This window comes from Oncorhynchus clarkii, chromosome 7 (assembly GCF_045791955.1).
Source record: "Oncorhynchus clarkii lewisi isolate Uvic-CL-2024 chromosome 7, UVic_Ocla_1.0, whole genome shotgun sequence".
In the NCBI taxonomy this organism is placed as follows: Eukaryota; Metazoa; Chordata; class Actinopteri; order Salmoniformes; family Salmonidae; genus Oncorhynchus; species Oncorhynchus clarkii.
The window spans coordinates 24,916,355-24,933,377 of record NC_092153.1 but is presented as its reverse complement, the minus strand read 5'-3'; the positions used below and the strand labels follow the sequence as shown (position 1 = coordinate 24,933,377).

The 17,023-nt window shown below is 42.2% G+C and overlaps 2 protein-coding genes across 2 annotated transcripts; one reads left to right on the top strand and one right to left on the bottom strand.

Annotated features, from left to right (window-relative positions):
• Positions 1-1,432: 1,432 nt before the first annotated feature.
• Positions 1,433-5,187, bottom strand: LOC139413108 (malate dehydrogenase 1B, NAD (soluble)). Its single transcript, XM_071160171.1, has 10 exons — positions 5,160-5,187; positions 4,913-5,025; positions 4,652-4,786; positions 4,360-4,502; positions 3,796-4,072; positions 3,393-3,621; positions 2,985-3,126; positions 2,489-2,664; positions 1,757-1,896; positions 1,433-1,491 (listed from the first exon to the last, which is right to left on the bottom strand). The coding sequence occupies exons 1-10, from the start codon at positions 5,179-5,181 to the stop codon at positions 1,450-1,452; spliced, it is 1,419 nt and encodes a 472-aa protein (XP_071016272.1). The 5' UTR covers positions 5,182-5,187; the 3' UTR covers positions 1,433-1,449.
• A 209-nt stretch (positions 5,188-5,396) lies between these two features.
• Positions 5,397-15,642, top strand: LOC139413104 (FAST kinase domains 2). Its single transcript, XM_071160167.1, has 12 exons — positions 5,397-5,503; positions 6,034-6,742; positions 7,047-7,150; positions 7,281-7,389; positions 9,013-9,136; positions 9,327-9,466; positions 10,526-10,698; positions 11,207-11,370; positions 11,650-11,877; positions 13,822-13,915; positions 14,102-14,216; positions 14,596-15,642. The coding sequence occupies exons 2-12, from the start codon at positions 6,104-6,106 to the stop codon at positions 14,707-14,709; spliced, it is 2,004 nt and encodes a 667-aa protein (XP_071016268.1). The 5' UTR covers positions 5,397-5,503; positions 6,034-6,103; the 3' UTR covers positions 14,710-15,642.
• The last annotated feature ends 1,381 nt before the right edge of the window (positions 15,643-17,023 follow it).

Genomic DNA, 17,023 nt, shown 5'->3' with positions numbered 1-17,023 from the left:
TATATATATATATATATATATATATATATATATATATGTCCTTATAAACCTAGCACAGGCAAAGACAGGCGGCCGCCAGCCAGTCAACGAAATGTTTTTATTTTTTACATGCAGCCAGTTGATAGCGGTGGATGGATAGATATATACAATATGTTGTATTTAAAATATATAAATGTTTATTACATGCAGTGTTTACCTATGGACCATGATATAAATAGAATTGCATAATGTAGCCTACACACAACATATGTGTGAAGCCATTCCTTTTTGGACCCAATGTGAAACCGCTGCTTCACCAGAAAACTCAGCCAAACCTGTTGTTGGGCCCTTGTGCAGGGCACTGCTCTGCAGCTGACACTTTGCTTCCTATAGCCTCTTGTGTGCTTTGATGTTTGGGGGTTGGGAATGAAAGAAAAGATAGCCCACTGAGCCTCTGTCAGAGTACACATCCTATAACATATCCTTTATTGCTGATGCTATATATTGGCCATTGAGAGGCTTTGAAGCCACCGGTCAGCCATATTGGCACTCCCCAGTAGACACAGTCTTCCATAGAAATGAATTTTACAGTATTTAAATTAAATGTTAAGGACAAATTTACTTTTAACCGCCTAGTATTTTTTGTTGATGTGGTGGGGACAGTAACATTAGGGGGAAAATGCTGTAATTTTTTGTTATGTTTAAAAGTATGCATTAAGGTGCCTAATATAATAATTGTAAAAAACAAATGAAGTCATTTATAAATGCATTTGTATAGCTTCCAAATATTTTTTTATATTGGAGGAGTAGCAAGATGGCTGCGCGGTGGCTTCAATACAGCACACAGTCAGTGATCCAGGTTTTATACACACCGTTGCTGTAACCCATGGACACTTGTCAGACAGACAGAGACTGCTGCAGAGGAAATGCACGCCATATGTTAGACCTGCAACTCACCACAGGCGTTTGCATATTTGATTCAAAAGCACTAGGAGGGTGTCAGTGTGAACAAATGGTGAGCTGGCCAGCCCAGTGCTGTGTTACAGTACTGACACGAACACTTGGCTGGTATGCATGAAGACAAGAGCCTCTTGAAAACGAGACATACAACTCTGCAAACATTCCTCCCTAAAACCTTGGAGTTCCAGCCTTTGATTTTTGGATTCACACCCCACCAGTTACATAAGGCTTACAGACATGGAATCTGAGAATGGCGTGAACTATGTAAAAAATAACTTCATAGCTAAAACAATAAGTTGAAGGGGAAGGATGCAGTGGGGAAGAAGGATGCAGTGGGGAGAGGGGCAACCAGACATCCAGTGATGATGATATTCATTGAGGTCATCACTATTTATTTAGTCATCAAATACATTCAACCTTTAATATGCAAATGAATGTATAAAGACCATTTTTTATTTTTTTGAACAAACAACAACTCTGACAGAAAGCGCTTCAGCAAGTCGTGTAAATTCATGCAGTGTCTTTTCTTGTCCTTGATGCAAGATCTTTCTCCTATGGATAGTGTAAACAAAATAGAAACACAAATGGAACATTACTTTGCAATAAAAGGTTCATGAAAAATCAATGAATCCAAAAGGAATGAGGGCAATGCAGTACAAATGTTTCGCCTACCATTAGTACAGATCAGGTCCCCCCCACAATTGTTTTCAATTCAAATCTTCGAGGTCCTGGAAAATAATCTAAAACACTGGCACAGAAGCATACTAAGCTATGAGACATGTGATTGCTGTGCCTGTGTCCTAGTTACGATACTCACCTCCCTGAGTTGGTCTGCAGCAATCTGCAGTTTGGCCCTCATCTCATCACCAATGATGACATCAGACAACACGGACCATCTACCATCCTGGAAGCTCACTGGCATTGAGAAGACTACACCAGCTGGGAGGTTGTACTGTCCTGCAGAGAGGCCAAGAGAAGACAGATATTAGGGCCTTTATTCATAAAGTGTCTTCGAGAAGGAGTGCTGATCTAGGATCAGTTTGACCTTTTTAGACACTCATACTGAGACACTTTATGAATATAGGCTTCATAGGCAGCACTTATTTAGTATGCTTACTTACTTTGTGTTCTTATTTTTATTTGTTTGTTTTTGTTATACCTTATCCTATTTTTACTATTACATTGTTATTGATTACTGCATTGTTGGGGTTAGAGCTTGCAAGAAAGGCATTTCACTCTACTTGTGCATATGACATTGAAACTTTTATCCTGGAACACATTATATAAAATGCTGATACAATATATACAAATTATTACATAGCCTGGTCCCAGATCTTTGGGTGCTTTAATAGCCAACTCCTATGGCTTTTGTCAATACTAATGTTACAGCACAGACAGATCTGGGATCAGGCTTAATGATACAGTCTTTCTATAGCCAAGTCATGTCAATGACTCTAGGAGTTGGCAAGTCTGCACAAACAGATCTGGGACCAGACTAGTATTATTCCCTCCTATCTGCAACTGTCACTATATTGACTTTTGACCCGACCTGTGTTGAGTATGCCTAAGGAGAAGACCTCCTCTGCAGAAGAGTTGCAGTTCCAGGCCTTTAGAACTGCAATGATCCCATTAGTGGCTGATATGGCTGTGGCCCTCTGGGACTTGGAGGCTACAGTGGCACGTTGGGAACTGACCAAATTCAGGAAGTCAGTCTGTAGCCATTTCCTTTGAGAAAAAAAAGTATTCAAAGTTTGGGTGTACTGTGTGTGTGTTAGAACTAGAGCACTGATGACAGGGAGGGGATATTATCAAAACATAGTGCAGTGGTATTTTATGGTTGTTGAATTTAGGTATGAAATAGCACAGGAACAGTAGCTTCGTCCCAGATCTGACTGTGCCGTCTTGCCAAATCCGAAGGACATTTTGGCATAACGATGACCATAGGAGTCGGTTACACAGCACAAACAGATCTATACTGCAGGAACAGTACAGATTCATTGATAAACATAATTTGGCCAAAATGTCTTGGCAAACAGTTAAGTTACCTGTCATATATCATCTTTAGGACTGGCTGAGAAAAATCTAATGGTCCCCAGATGGCCCCTTCGTATTGGAAAACCTTTGCCCTCTGCAGGTCAACATGAGAACTGCCGCTGATGTTACCCCAAACGATGACATCTGTCACATCTGACCGAGACGATAAAGAAGAATCACATGAAGGTTTGAGTTTTTTTTTTCAATTTAAGGTAAAAATGTTTATCCATTTTATAGATACATGTATAATGGTAATGAAAAAATGAAGGAAAAAATTATTGCGCTAAAAGTTGATTTGAGGAAAGTTTCACTTGGAATGACTGGGATATGTTGTTGTCATCTACTTTAGTTGAATGCACTGACTCAGTCGCTTTGTATAAGAGCAAAATGAATGTAAATGTAGAATTTTGATTTGTTACCTGCAGTCCTAACAGATAGCTTCTGTGCAATGTGGGCTCTGGCTTCGTACTCCAGTTGAGTTGCCATGCCGACAAAGTGTCCGCTGTCAACCGAGGGAGCGTTCTCTAGCAGAAGGGAGCACTTCAGGTTAACCAAGGTGTTCCCAGCCACAATCACCGCCACGTTCTTGTGCGCCCTTTCGTCGATAAGGCGCCCATACTGTTGGTAACGCTCCGACACCTTCCTCACCTTAAAAATAATAATATGGTCATTTAGCAGATGTTTTTATCCAAAGCAACTTACAGAACTGTCAACACTGACACATGTTCAGCGTATGTGGAGTGGATGATACAATAATCCAACCCACAACCCTGGTGTTGCTTGCACCGTGCTCTAACCCACCGAGCCATTCGAACTACACACCTTGCTTTCTTCCTCATCCTCCCCTCCACACTCAGGCCAACTGTCATCCAGGAGGATGATGAAGTGTGCTTGTTGGAAGGCCTGGTCCAGCTCTGTGTAGACAGTGACTTTATGGAGCTGTGGGAGGGCCAGGTCCTCTGTCTCCATCCTGACCCCCTGCAGGTCCTCCTCGATGGCCCCCACATCCAACAGGTGGAGGCTGATGGTTGGGGCGTCCCGGAATACCCCAGGGGCAAACAGCTGGGGGATCAGGATGTAGCAGGTCGGGTTAAGAGCACTGCAGGGTAGCAAAGGAGGGGAACAGTGGATTAAATCTGTTTGTGATGTAGGCCTAAAGCCATAGGAGTTGGCAAGACAGCACAAACTGGTCTGGTAGATTAGGATGCTTCGCTGCCTATAACTTCTGTAGAAGACAAACATATTTGAGCCAAACATTTTCAATATTTTTACTTCATATTTTGAATGGCAATAGAAATGTCTTTTTCCTTCCTGAATTGACTCATTTGAAATGGAATTGATCCCAGCCATGCCTCAAATTGAGATGCAGCTAGCTACCCTACGTACCTGCTGATCCATATGTGCAGTGGCTTGATGAGGCTCTGATGGTACACCTCCTCCTTCATGCACAGCTCCCGTGTCAGCAGGTTCTCTGTTGCAATCTTCATCATCAGTTCCGTCGTCATATCTGAGGTGATGCCATAGTAAGCCTGGAAGTCAAGCAGCACTTTGACATGATTTGATCAGGATGTTTCTATTCTTGCTGAACCAGCTGATTGTGGAATTATCAACAAAGTAATAATTGATATAATGCCAGACTGATAGTTATCTTTGAATAAGGGTGATGTAGTAACATTACCTGTACATGTTCTAGGAAGTCGCTGAAGCCCCCTAGAAGCATTCCTTTACCCCCACGGTTGATCAGTTCCCTCCATATCATGGGAGAATGCTCATGCTGCCAGCCATTTTCCTTGCAAGTGGTTTCCAGCCATTGCTGGGAGGTGGAAAGAGAGGATGACACAGATTGTCTGGACAGAATATCTCTAGTTTAGGCTACACATTGACAAAGTAAAGAGACCATATGAAAATATAATTGACTGAATGTAATAAATGCATCTACCTGCCACTCATTGGGGTGCATGCAGATCTTGTGGATGCTGAACTTTGGCAGAGATCTTTGCAGTAAATCTGCAAGAAGTTCAGCTTTGGCAAAGTACGGGCAATTTGCCTTACCTGAGAGAAAAACAAGTTGTCAAAAAAAACAAGTTGGAATGTCATTACCAGCAGGTCATAAGCTCTTCCCATTTATGTAAGTCAGACATTTATGTCTACATAGCTAATACAACCTAAACTTAAACAAGTCTTACCAGCAAGTACAAATTTTGCCATGTTTGTTGGCCGGATGTCAGTTGTTGCTAGGAAACCAGGGGTGTTATTTTAATTGTGTCCGATGGGAAACAGAGTTCGCTACGTTTAGCTGAATATTTTTAGAATTGTGTAATTAATTATGATATGAAAATTCAATACATATTCACTATCATATTCCAAACAAATTATGGCTATAAATATTTAAAATATCAAATAACTAAAACTTAACATGATGTAACGTCGTTTTGTAATGGATGACGAAGGACCCATTATGGTTGCACACACAGACAACTGGCATGTGAAAGGCATGTGAAATGGATTGGACAACATAGCTAAGGCCAGGGTAAATTCGTTTATATTCAAATATGATGACATATTGTTATGTATGTTTAATGTATGGAAATTCTAACTTGAGTGAGTTAGCTAGCTAGCGCAACCTGTCATTTAGCGAGCTGGCTGACGATACTATAGCTAGCTGGCTAATGTCTATCTCGCTAACGTTAGTGACTTAACCCCTAGCATCATGCGCTTGTTGGCCTTGTGACCGATTTACATCGCATTGCAATTTTCACAATGGGAAGTAATGATTGTCTTACAAACAACATTTTATTGTTTTCAGATAGTGGAGACACGTGTTTAGATGCAGAATTTACTAGAGTATCAGTCTATTTTGCTAAGGAAAGACTAACCACAGTGGTAAACTTATCTAAGGTTAATGACTTTGTAATGTCACATGTGCAATGCCACGCTGTGTTATTTGGCTTTCCCTTTTGTTCTAGTAACGTTAGCTGTTCAAGAGGATACGTTAATGACTCAAAGGTGTTGCTGTACGAAACATTCATTGACTGTATGTTTCGTGTTATATCATTTCAGATGATAGCTTCCATATTGCATTTTTAATCCACTACCCGGTGGACTGGTATCTGTGCAACTAAACAACACAATGACAGCCCGTACTGCAGAGGTGCTGCTCGGGTGGGCCCTGCGGATATGCAACCACCGACGTCCATGGCAACACCGTGGCCCTCAGATGTTGATGATAGAGAGCTTTGACAGAGGACTGTCTCATATCTGGAGCACAGGACCAAGTCATAGACCGTTGGCTGGACTAGCTATATATAAAGTGAGGTATTATTCTCAGGGTAAAACATATGGGCAGGACGTGGTGGAAAGAAAGCAAGGCAACTCCATACAGACTCAGAGCTCTGGAACCTGGTCTTCACCAAGTCGGACATCCCCGGACCAGCCAGCCAAAAGGGTGCCGTTTTACGACCAGCTGAGGGAGTGCGGTTCCCCCTCGGATGTGCTCGACCTGGCCGGCCAGTACACAGCCACACACCGGCGGGTGAGCAACTGCCTGACGCGCTGCTGGGAGTCCACCAAGAAGATGTCAGAGGAGCAGCGACGCTACGAACTGCGCATTATGTTCGAGCACGCTGGCTTCGAGGAGCTCCTCCAGAGGACCATGCAGGACGCGCGGCACATGCGCAGCGAGGACCTAGCCTACAGCCTGCTGGCCACAGTCAAGCTGGGCGTGTCGCAGAGCAGCCGCGTGGTCCAGACCCTCCTCCGAGTCTGCCAGGTAACCAATTGGAGACCGGTTGTTAGTGTGTTTACAGGCCAGGCCACCAATCAGATACTTGAGTCCTGTTAGCGCTGTTCAGCATGCAAGTGTTTATCTCATCTGTGTCTGGCGGAATTCATATTTTACATTTTATATTTATTTTGGACTCCTGACGTAGCCCGGTTGCCAGCCTGTCAGTGAACAGTAATCTCAGACTGGCACCCACCAAGAGTGGCGCTGTAACTCTCTCTCTCAATATTTTAAAATGCACGCTGGACAATATTCCTATATGATGGTGTAATGCCATGCTTTGCCCCCACAGGAGAACCTCAATGAGTTTGATGAGAAGTCCCTGTCAGTGCTGGCTTCCTGTCTGGAACACCTGGAGAGCAGCCCCAATGGGGACGCACTGAAGGAGGGAGTCAGGTGGGTTCCAGTGACATCTGTTTTAACAGCGGCAGTGATTCTTCAAAAATGACTAGAGTGCCATTTCCTATTTAACTCCAGAGTGTATTTCTCCAGTACAGTGTATGACCGTGTGTTTATTGTTTTCTAGGCTAATGATCGAGGCTCTACTGCCGAGCATCCAGAACGTCATGTCCCTTCAGACCTTGATGCGCCACATGGGCCGGGATACCCCGGTGGACATCAAGAAAAAACTGGAGGTGTGTTAGTGCTCATCCGTTGAGCCTTTGAGTTAAATCACAGTTTAGCAAGCCTTGTACCCTGTGGCAAACTATATACATCTGGGCCAGTATTCATAAAGCGTCTCAGAATAGGAGTGCTGATCTAGGATTAGGTCTTCTCTGTATCTTTTTCATTGTGATCTAAAAGGAAAAGTCCTTACAGCTGTCCCTGAGACAAAAAAAGTATTTGTTGACCAAGAGTCGTCTGTTCATTTGACCAATCGACTGGTCTACATTTTTAAATTTCTATTTTTCCATACACACCCTGTGTGTTTTTAATAAAATCAGCTAGGCTTGCACATTATTTCCCTGTTGCACAGGCTACTGAACTTATCTGATGCTTTAAGCATGCTGTGATTAAATAATTAAGACACCCAAATTACTCATGAGGGAGCCAGAGATCAAGGTAGCCTAACCAGAAGAAAAAAACCTGTTCCTCCCGCTGCTGCTGGCCTTCGCAGAAATCTAAAAGTAACTTCCATTGCCAACTATGTAAAAATATCCTACATAAAGCCAACAAATAAAACCATTGCAGCCTGCGGTTAGAAAATATCCTGAATCACATTGGCTACACATGGCCTGCCTGCAAGGAATTTGAAACATTGTATCAACTTGGTCCAGTGGAAGCTCTTGCAACATTGTATAAAATATTCTGGACCCTCAGTTTCCTGCGCCAGTGAACTCTGTCCAGATACAGCTGTAGGCTATTTGGGATAAGAAGTAATCAAGCAGGCCTATTTTATGTTTCCACCGAATTGGAGCATGACATTTTTTTTCTTCCTTTCACCCAAATGGTTACAGAAAGGGAGAGAAATGGAAAGATTTTTCAAATAGGCTACATTGAGGCCGGTAGCCTAGGCCTCAGAGCATAAAATTAACATTGTGGTAACACCGGCCACTGTGGCGGGCAGATTTTAAAAAATCTACCAACCACACTGATTTTTTTACCAGCCAAAATATATTTTTTCTGCTAAAATTACACCAACAAAACAGAAAATATGTATGAGCATGCGTTGTAATGTTTCTAAAACAATACATGTATTACTAGTAAGAAGCAATGTTGTATATTATTTAATTAAACATTTTGTGATCTGATTCTTTTAACCAAAATATCACAGCTGAGACAAACAATTTCACGATGTTACGTCGGTGGTGCGACTCCAGACATGTTTGTGCCTGCTGTGAGATTGAGTATGAATAGTAGAAGCATTGTCTTCTCTTCCTTAGCAGTTGAAACTCAAACATGGAAAAACAACAGCAGCTCTTCTAAAAATGAATCTTTCGCTCAGTTCTTTGAGTGCGCACAGCCCAGCCAGGCAGTGTTGCAGTGAGAGGTGGAATAGGCTATATAGGATTCGTAGTTCTTAGACTTGGTGCGATTAATTTACCAGCTATTAAACTAAATGGCGGAAATACTTTGAAAACAGCTACTGCAGTGTTTATTTTATACATAGTTGTGCAACTGCCCGACTAAAAAAAAAAATGTATGTTGACGAAATGGGGTCAGCCCTAAAACTCCTAGATCAGCATTATTACTCTGAGATTGTGCATATGGGCCCTGACCAGTAATAACAATGTTTCTCTTGCCATCCCTCCATCCAGAGAAAGGCCCTGTCATTGGCAGACCAGTTCACTCTTCCGAACTCCCAGTATATGATCACTACGCTGGCCTCTATGGGCTTCTGCTCCAAGCCACTGTTGGCCGTCTGCAGCAGGAAGATTGCAGGTGAGACACATCCTATATGCCAGACTTGACTGACCGGAAACCAGTGGACGTAAGCCGCTGTACTCTGCTCAGCGTGTTTCACAGGATCAGTTATTTGATCAGTGTCGGCTCATCATTCTCAGCTACTGGTGCAACTGTTTTATATGTGAAAGATGACTGTACTCTTTCCTTCTTCCCTCCTGCATCACAGAGCACGTCCACGGAGTCCCCTTCCACCGCCTGGTGAGTGTGCTGAGGGCCTATAAGGAGCTGCACTCCAGAGACGTGGCCCTGTTCACCGCCATCTCTGACTACGTGGCTTCCAGCATCACCATGTGGAACAACAAACAGGTGACCTATACCATACTACTGTATACTATAATATACCATACTACTGTATACTATGCTATAACTTACCATTCTACTGTATACTATAATTTACCATACTACAGTATTCTATACTACACTATATACACAAATACTATACTGCTTACCCCCTTAGCTACATTATTTAGAGTAATATTGCCTATATTCTTATTTGCTATAGCCTATTTCAATTCATGTTATATTTACAGAATGCACGAGGACGATGTAGACATTGCTAAGTTTCACCAAAGCAGCGCCAAATCTTCTTTCAGAAAATATGTTCTATTTTTTTTCCCCCGAGCCAATGAATTCTCCAGCCACTCTATTTCATGATCAAACATTTGGCCTTCAACTCTGTTAGATTATCTCAAAGTTGTTAGTTGTTTTTGATCCCTCCTTGCCATTGTGAACCAAACTGTCAAAAGTCTAATCCTACTAATTTCAATATCATAAAAGCAATTAAAGTTATGAAAAGTATTTCCCAAATATTCTAATAAAGTGTTTGTCCTAAAGTTTCTCCTTTTAAAATGTGAACAATTATGTCGGAATCTGTGCTATTCTCAATCACAACTTTATTTTGAATGCCAAATTATATTTCAGGCAACAAGAATGAGGTTGTGCCAACAATACCAAGATTGAAAAATTGAGTTAGAAGTCTAAAGAAAGCTGAGGAAAGCTTGTGAAAGAGCAAGCTACCTTAAACTCATAGTAACCTAGGCCTAATATGAGAGGAGGATTTGGAAAAATGCGAATCAGTTTTATAATTGTGCAGGCGGTTTGCCAATAGGGGGTGATGCCATCGTATAGCACAATGTTTTAGGAGTGCATAATCACGATGGGAAAAAGGTTGACATCGCCCGACCCTAATATAGTTACACAGATTTATGCAGCAGGGGAGCACTGTTTCTGATAAACCGGCCTTTGAGAAGGTTCCCATAGCTTCTAGCACTTAGAATACTGTTCAGTGGTGATCTTGATCCGTAAGAGCCTGTGTTTGAAATCGGAAGTTTACTCCTCTCCTCTAACGTGTTCTGTCGGTTCCAGTTGATTCTCTTCCTGTCTGCGTTTGAGGATCTAGCTTTCTGCCCCACGGCCATGTTGGACGCCTTCGCAGAGAGAGTGACTAAGAACCCGGACGCCCTGGGGCTCAAAGACGTCCTCAGCGTTCTGAAGACCTACTCGTCCCTAAACCACAACCTACAGGGCTACAGAGAGCCGTGAGTCTCCACCATAGAAATATAATGTACCATAGAAATAGAATGACATTGTTGACATTTTTATTTCTATGGTCTCTAACTCGCCATGCCCTCTCCGTTTCCCCCCCCCCCCTTCTCTGCATTACCTTAATAATATGCTAAGCTAAAGAATGGCTAACTGTAGGCCTAGACCCTGTTTGAATACCTTAAATACAGGCTTCCATTCTCCCAAACCTTAAGTTACAGTATTTACTGATTTGACTAGGTTGGTGAAAGTTGAAGCAGTACGGTCTCTCTCTTATTCAATTACTTACAGATCAGTAGTTACCGCATTACATTTTGAAGGAACCTACAGTCATCTTTGCTCCCTGCTATATAGCATTTTTGCAGTGTGCACAGCTACAGCTGTATTTATAAATGGAGATGGGTTGTCAATCAATATTCAAAGCAGCCACATAACAGTCACATAATACAGATTACCACCATATCCCGCTGAATGCAAACTCTATATGTTTCTTCCTGGCCACAGGTTCCTGGAGGGCGTGACCCACGTGGTGGTGTCCTACCTTCCCAAGATGGCTGCCTCCGAGCTGCTGAAGGTGGTCTACTGCCTGTGTCTGCTGGGCCACTTTCCTGCCGCCCCACTGGAACAGCTGCTGCAGAAGGAGACACTGGAGGAGATCAGTGCCAGAGGTCAGACACTGTCAGCCTAAATAAAGATACTGATTAGATTTTCAAATCATTAGATTTTGGGAAAAAAGACACTTATACATCATTATTAAACATTATTATAATACAGATATTCTGAATTCCAAATCGAACTGCTAGCCCCTACCCCTTAGATGCTCCTGTGGAAGTGAAATGGGTGTAAGCAATATTTCTACCCAGCCAATAAGAAGGCAAGAGGAAGCTATTACCATCTTACTTAAACCTATCCAACCAGCTGACCCCTTGTCCTCCATGTCCATACAGGTGGGCGGCTGCAGAAGGGGATGGAAAAAAAGCTGCAGATAGTGGACCTGTGTCTCAGGCTGGACCGACCTTCTCTCCCTAAGCCCCTGACTGTCCCTCCCGAGGCTCTGGGCTCTCCAGCCCCTAACGACCTTTCCATTAACCCAGGGCTGTCTATGACCCTGCAGAGCATCGCCCAGGAAGGGCTGCTACAGGAGGGTGTGATGGTTGAAGACCTATACTTCATAGGTAAGTAGGACTTCACTGTTAGCTTGGTCCCAATGTTTCCTGTAATTCTTTTAGGCACTGAGCAGTTCTGCTGAGCGCGAACTTAAACGTTGTGAAAATTCTGTGCAACCTACGGCGCACGTTTACTGTGAACACGGCTGCTGACCTGCTTTAAGTTAGTTTTTTAAAAGTGGCACAGTAGACTACTATGGCTATTTGATCATAATGTAGGCCTATCAGTGGCCAAAAACAATCCCAAAACGTTTTAATATGGAAATAGCTGTTCTATCATTCAGCCTACAGTAGCAGCCAATGTGTGGTGTTCAATGTAGACCTACATTCCATGAGACTTTTGGGGGAAAAACATGCAGGGCTTGACATGAACCTGTTTATCCACTTGTCCTTCAGACAAGGTGACTGAATGTTGTTGTTTGATGCAAGAAACCACTTTTCAAAATAAAATGCATTATTATTCTCATACCATTATTACAGAGAATCAGACAAATTATGCTACCCTTTGCCTATTGGCTATAACACTGCCCCTTTAAGACAAAAAAAACCAACTCTTTACCTAATTCTCTTTTCGAAGATGGCTAGAAATGCACACATTTTGTGCTCTTTTAGGAAGCAACCACTCCCCCATTTGTTGACGAGAAATTAGCTATAACTGGGCTAATAACTCACTAACTAGCAAAGAATATGAACAAATGTATACAGGTGGCTGCATGCAACTCTCGCTTTGATCTCAAAACAAGCGCATCTACTCGCTGACGCTCATGTTGTAAACACAGTCCAGTTCAAAGTGAATGGCACAGATCCATCCATATATGACAATGGCTATTTGCGTCTACTGCAGCTCTGATTGATTATGGCGCACCGGTCTGTGTAGAGTACGGGCCTGAGTCATGACTGTCAATGAAATGAAATCCTACTCCATTGTGCTTTGCCTACAAGAAAATCTCTTGCACAGTTAGTTTTATCAAACTAAGTCTTGCATATTTGATTTTGTTCCGGTATGTTACATTGAAAGTGGCTAATTTTGCTTCTGTACACCTGGTACCACTCGGTACCCCCGTATATAGACTTGTTATTGTTATATTGTTACTTTTTATTTTATTTTTGACTTCATTTTATTTAGTAAATATTTTCTTAACTCTATTTCTTGAACTGCATTGTTGGTTAAGGGCTTGTAAGTAAGCATTTTACAGGAAGGTCTACATCTGTTGTATTTGGCGCATGTGACAAATAAAATTAGGTTTGATTTGAAAATATTGTGTTGATTCAAGCACAATTCCCACAGTACAGCGAAAAGTTGATAGTGTTCATTAAGGGAAAACTCTAGAAATGTAGATCTCGTGCTTTTCTGCTTGGGCTGATATTTCTTCTGTGCGGCAGCCCGAGCTTAGAGGGAACATTGCCTGGTCCCAGATCTGTTTGTGTTGGCTAGCTCATGGTTTCCTAAACTTGGTCTTGGGACCCCCCCCCCCCCCCCCCGGGTGAATGTTTTGGTTTTTGCCCTAGCACTACACAGCTGATTCAAATAAACAACTCATCAAGCTTTGATTATCTGAATCAGCTGTGTGGTGCTAGGGCATAAACTAAAACGTGCAACCTGGGGGTGGGGGCCAGGACCGGGTTTAGGAAACCCTGGATAGTTAACTCGTATGGTTGTATGGCATTACAATGACCAAAGGAGTTGGCTATAGAGCACAAACAGATCTGGGACCTGGCTACCTCACTGCTTGGGATCATTATGTTGTGTATTTATTATGTGGGACAAGACATTCGCACAGCTTTTATGTATGTGTTGAGTTAGGTACTGTATTTGAACTTGTCGGCATAAGATGTGTCCCCCAGTTATTTCTTCACCAATGCTCAACAGTGATTGTGCTTTATTTTAGCGAGTTATTGTTTCTGTTGCTGAAAGGATGTCATATTGCGGGTTGTGTCTGGGTTGTATAACAGATGGTGTGATAACCCAACCCGGATCTCTACAAGAAGCCACAGGAGGGAGGGCACCATCTGAGAGCGAGTTTCCGCCACCTGAGCACAGTCAAAGGTTACTAACTAATGTTGTGGAAAAACAATTACTGTCTGTAAAATTTACAGGATTATATGATTCACTTCATCTGAATTAGATCGGTGTAGTCTCTCCCATTCAAACTCATTCAATCACTGTTTCAGTCACATCAATGTTATCTAAATTAGGATCAAACTATTCTTGTATTCTCTCCCCTTGATGTAGAATTGCAGTATTCTGCGCTCCACCGTCCTCTTTCTGTTATGGTACCTCCCGTCCCCGTGGAAACCTGGCTATCAAGTTGCGTCATCTGACGGTCCTAGGATACACCCCAGTCGTGGTGAGTTTTGCACCCTAATGTCTTAGCCTAGGCTCTTGTTTTAAGCTCTCGCTAATGTGATTGTGTCTTAACTGTCTCTTGTTTGACTTTTATTAACAAACAAATTTCCTTCTGAGATGATGATGAACTTGATATATGGTCTTCTGATTAAAACTCTTTGAACCATCCTATTTTGATAAGGTGAAATGTGAGCCATGTTTATTTAGCATGGTTATTTATGAGTTTTAACTTTGTATATTTGAGAGACATTGTAATATACTAAAATAAGACAAATGTTGCAGAGCCCATCTTGAACTTGACTCAACTTCAAGGCCCCCCCACTTTTACCCATCCCTCATTTCTAAGTACATTATTTCCCGTCCCTCCTTTCCATTCCTAGGTGTTGGAGCACGAGCTGGACAATCTGTCCGAAGAGGAGAGAACAGAGCTCCTCAAAACACGGATCTTTCCAGAACAGGAGAGACCTGCTAACGTCGAACAGATGACAGACTGACGGACACAGAGAGAGCGGGGGACATGGCTCGTTCAGTCAAGAAAACCCCGACCTGGTTCTGTGGTCAGTCTGGTCACGATCCTGTTCCGGTCCTGTCATTCGTTGCACAGGAACTGCTGGTATACTGAATTGACTACATGAAGACTGTTGTCGAAAATATCTGTGTGCGAGTGTCTGGACTTAACAGTTCACTGCGTAATGTCTCACTATTTAACTAGAAAGTAAATGGGAACAAACTCCCATCTGTCATTGCTCCTCATATTTTTGAGGGAATCTGTGTTGGAGCGTAAGTGTTCCAGTTTAAGTAAGTTCAATCCTGTTGAAGTAACTTAAAGTTAAGTAACACAACTTTAAGCATCTTAATACCTCTCATGGGTTATTCCTAAATAGTCTAAATTCATATCCTCGCCGCCTCTCCTTCATCTGCACTGACCTGAAGGAACTGACCAGCCTGACCAGAGGAAGGAAAGGGGACGAGGAGAAGAAGCTACTGTAGACTATTGAGACAGAGAGCCATGTTTCTACTGGGTTTGTGTGTCTCATTTAGAATACGTCATTTGAGGTGACTGGATTTGCCAAAAGTGAGGCCCAATCCTAAATGGACCCCTAGACCCTGTGCACTTGTGGAGATCGGATATGATTTGATGGGTTTAAGCAATACGGTGAAACATCAACCTAGCCTAACAGAGGGCCAGTTGGAATTAATTGCTTATACCCGTTAAATCCTCTTACATCTCCTGAAGTGCATAGGGTGAGTGTCTAGGGGTTGATTTGGGATTGGACCTGAAATTGTTCAGATTGATGCCATGTCATTGAAATGTGTTGAGTAGAGGTGGTTATGGGAACTGATGTTATAACAACGAAAGGGTTCATAATCACGACTGTCACTTATGCTGAAAATAAAATGACATAAACAGTCATCCGCTATATACAGTACCAGTCAAAAGTTTGTACTTTGTACACCGACTCATTTCAGCCTTCTTTTTTTTTTTTACAATTTTCTACATTGTAGAATAATAGTGAAGACATCAGAACTATGAAATAACACATGGAATCATGTAGTAACCAAAAAATGCTGCTGCAGCGCATACAGCTGTTCAAACCTACATGTCACCTCCATTAATGTCAACTGACACGCATAATTGCTGGGCAGATATCACGCTGAGTGATAGTATCAAAAACAGATGCTAACACAGGGTGTAAGTTTTCATGTCTGTGTGTATATCAGACACACGCATCCCCCTGTGTTTTGAGTGGGACACATCTACAAATTCAAGGGTTTTTCTTTATTTTTACTGTTTTCTACATTGTAGACTAATAGTGAAGTCATCAAAACTATGAAATAACACATGGAATAATTTAGTAACAAAAAAAGTGTTCAACAAATCCAAATACATTTTATATTCTTCAAAGTAGTCACCCTTAGGCTTGATGACAACTTTGAACACTTGGCATTCTCTCAACCAGCTTCATGAGAAATGAAATCAGTGTACCAATTGGTCTCTGAGATTTCTACCCGCTATTCAAAGCGTTCTGAACAAATTAAGGGAATTGTTCACAAACATTGGCACATTCTAAAATCCGATGATAGTCTCAGTAATGTGTTTTCGGACCTTCCCTTGGGCAGAAATCTCAGAGACCAATTGGTACACTCTGATTTACCACCCCATGATATTCCTGAACAATGTATATTTGCGCACCTACTGGATGGAAATTACAAATGTAATGGCTGTGCTCAATGCAATGGCACTTATAAATGTAGATCCTTCAAACACCCACAAACAGGGAAATCGATCCCAATCAAAGGTGTTATTACGTGCTCCACTAAGGCAGTTATTTATCTTATAACTTGTCCTTGTGGTAAAAATTATCGTAGCATCATTAGGTGTAAAAACTTTACTTACCCAGTTGCGGCCCACTTCTTGGAGGCAGGCCACTCGATTTAGTCTCTGCGTTATATTGGCATCTAACATGTCACCCTCCCTAGAAGAGAGTCTTAAGTCACTCACTAAGTGACTCCGAGTGTCCCTGTACAATAATTTCCACAACAGTGTGTTAACTCTTGCAAGCCTGCCGGCCCAAACGGACGGCATCCCTAGCCGCTTCCTCAGAGCATGCGCAGACAAGCTGGCTAGAGTGGTTACGAACATATTCAATCTCTTCCTACCCCAGTCTACTGTCCCCACATGCTTCAAGATGTTCACCATTGTTCCTGTACCCAAGAAAACAAAGTTAACTGAACTAAATTACTATCACCCTGTAGCACTCACTTCTGTCATCATGAAGTGATTTGAGAGACTAGTCAAGGATCATA

Coding starts and splice junctions, on each gene's coding strand:
- LOC139413108 (XM_071160171.1), bottom strand. CDS start 5,181: ATGGCAAAATTTGTACTTGCTG. Junction 5,026..5,159: donor GGCAAAATTTGTACTTGCTG/GTAAGACTTGTT, acceptor TTTTTCTCTCAG/GTAAGGCAAATTGCCCGTAC. Junction 3,127..3,392: donor GCTATCTGTTAGGACTGCAG/GTAACAAATCAA, acceptor CGTCTCGGTCAG/ATGTGACAGATGTCATCGTT.
- LOC139413104 (XM_071160167.1), top strand. CDS start 6,104: ATGACAGCCCGTACTGCAGAGGTGCTGCTCGGGTGGGCCCTGCGGATA. Junction 6,743..7,046: donor CCCTCCTCCGAGTCTGCCAG/GTAACCAATTGG, acceptor TTGCCCCCACAG/GAGAACCTCAATGAGTTTGA. Junction 10,699..11,206: donor CTACAGGGCTACAGAGAGCC/GTGAGTCTCCAC, acceptor TCCTGGCCACAG/GTTCCTGGAGGGCGTGACCC.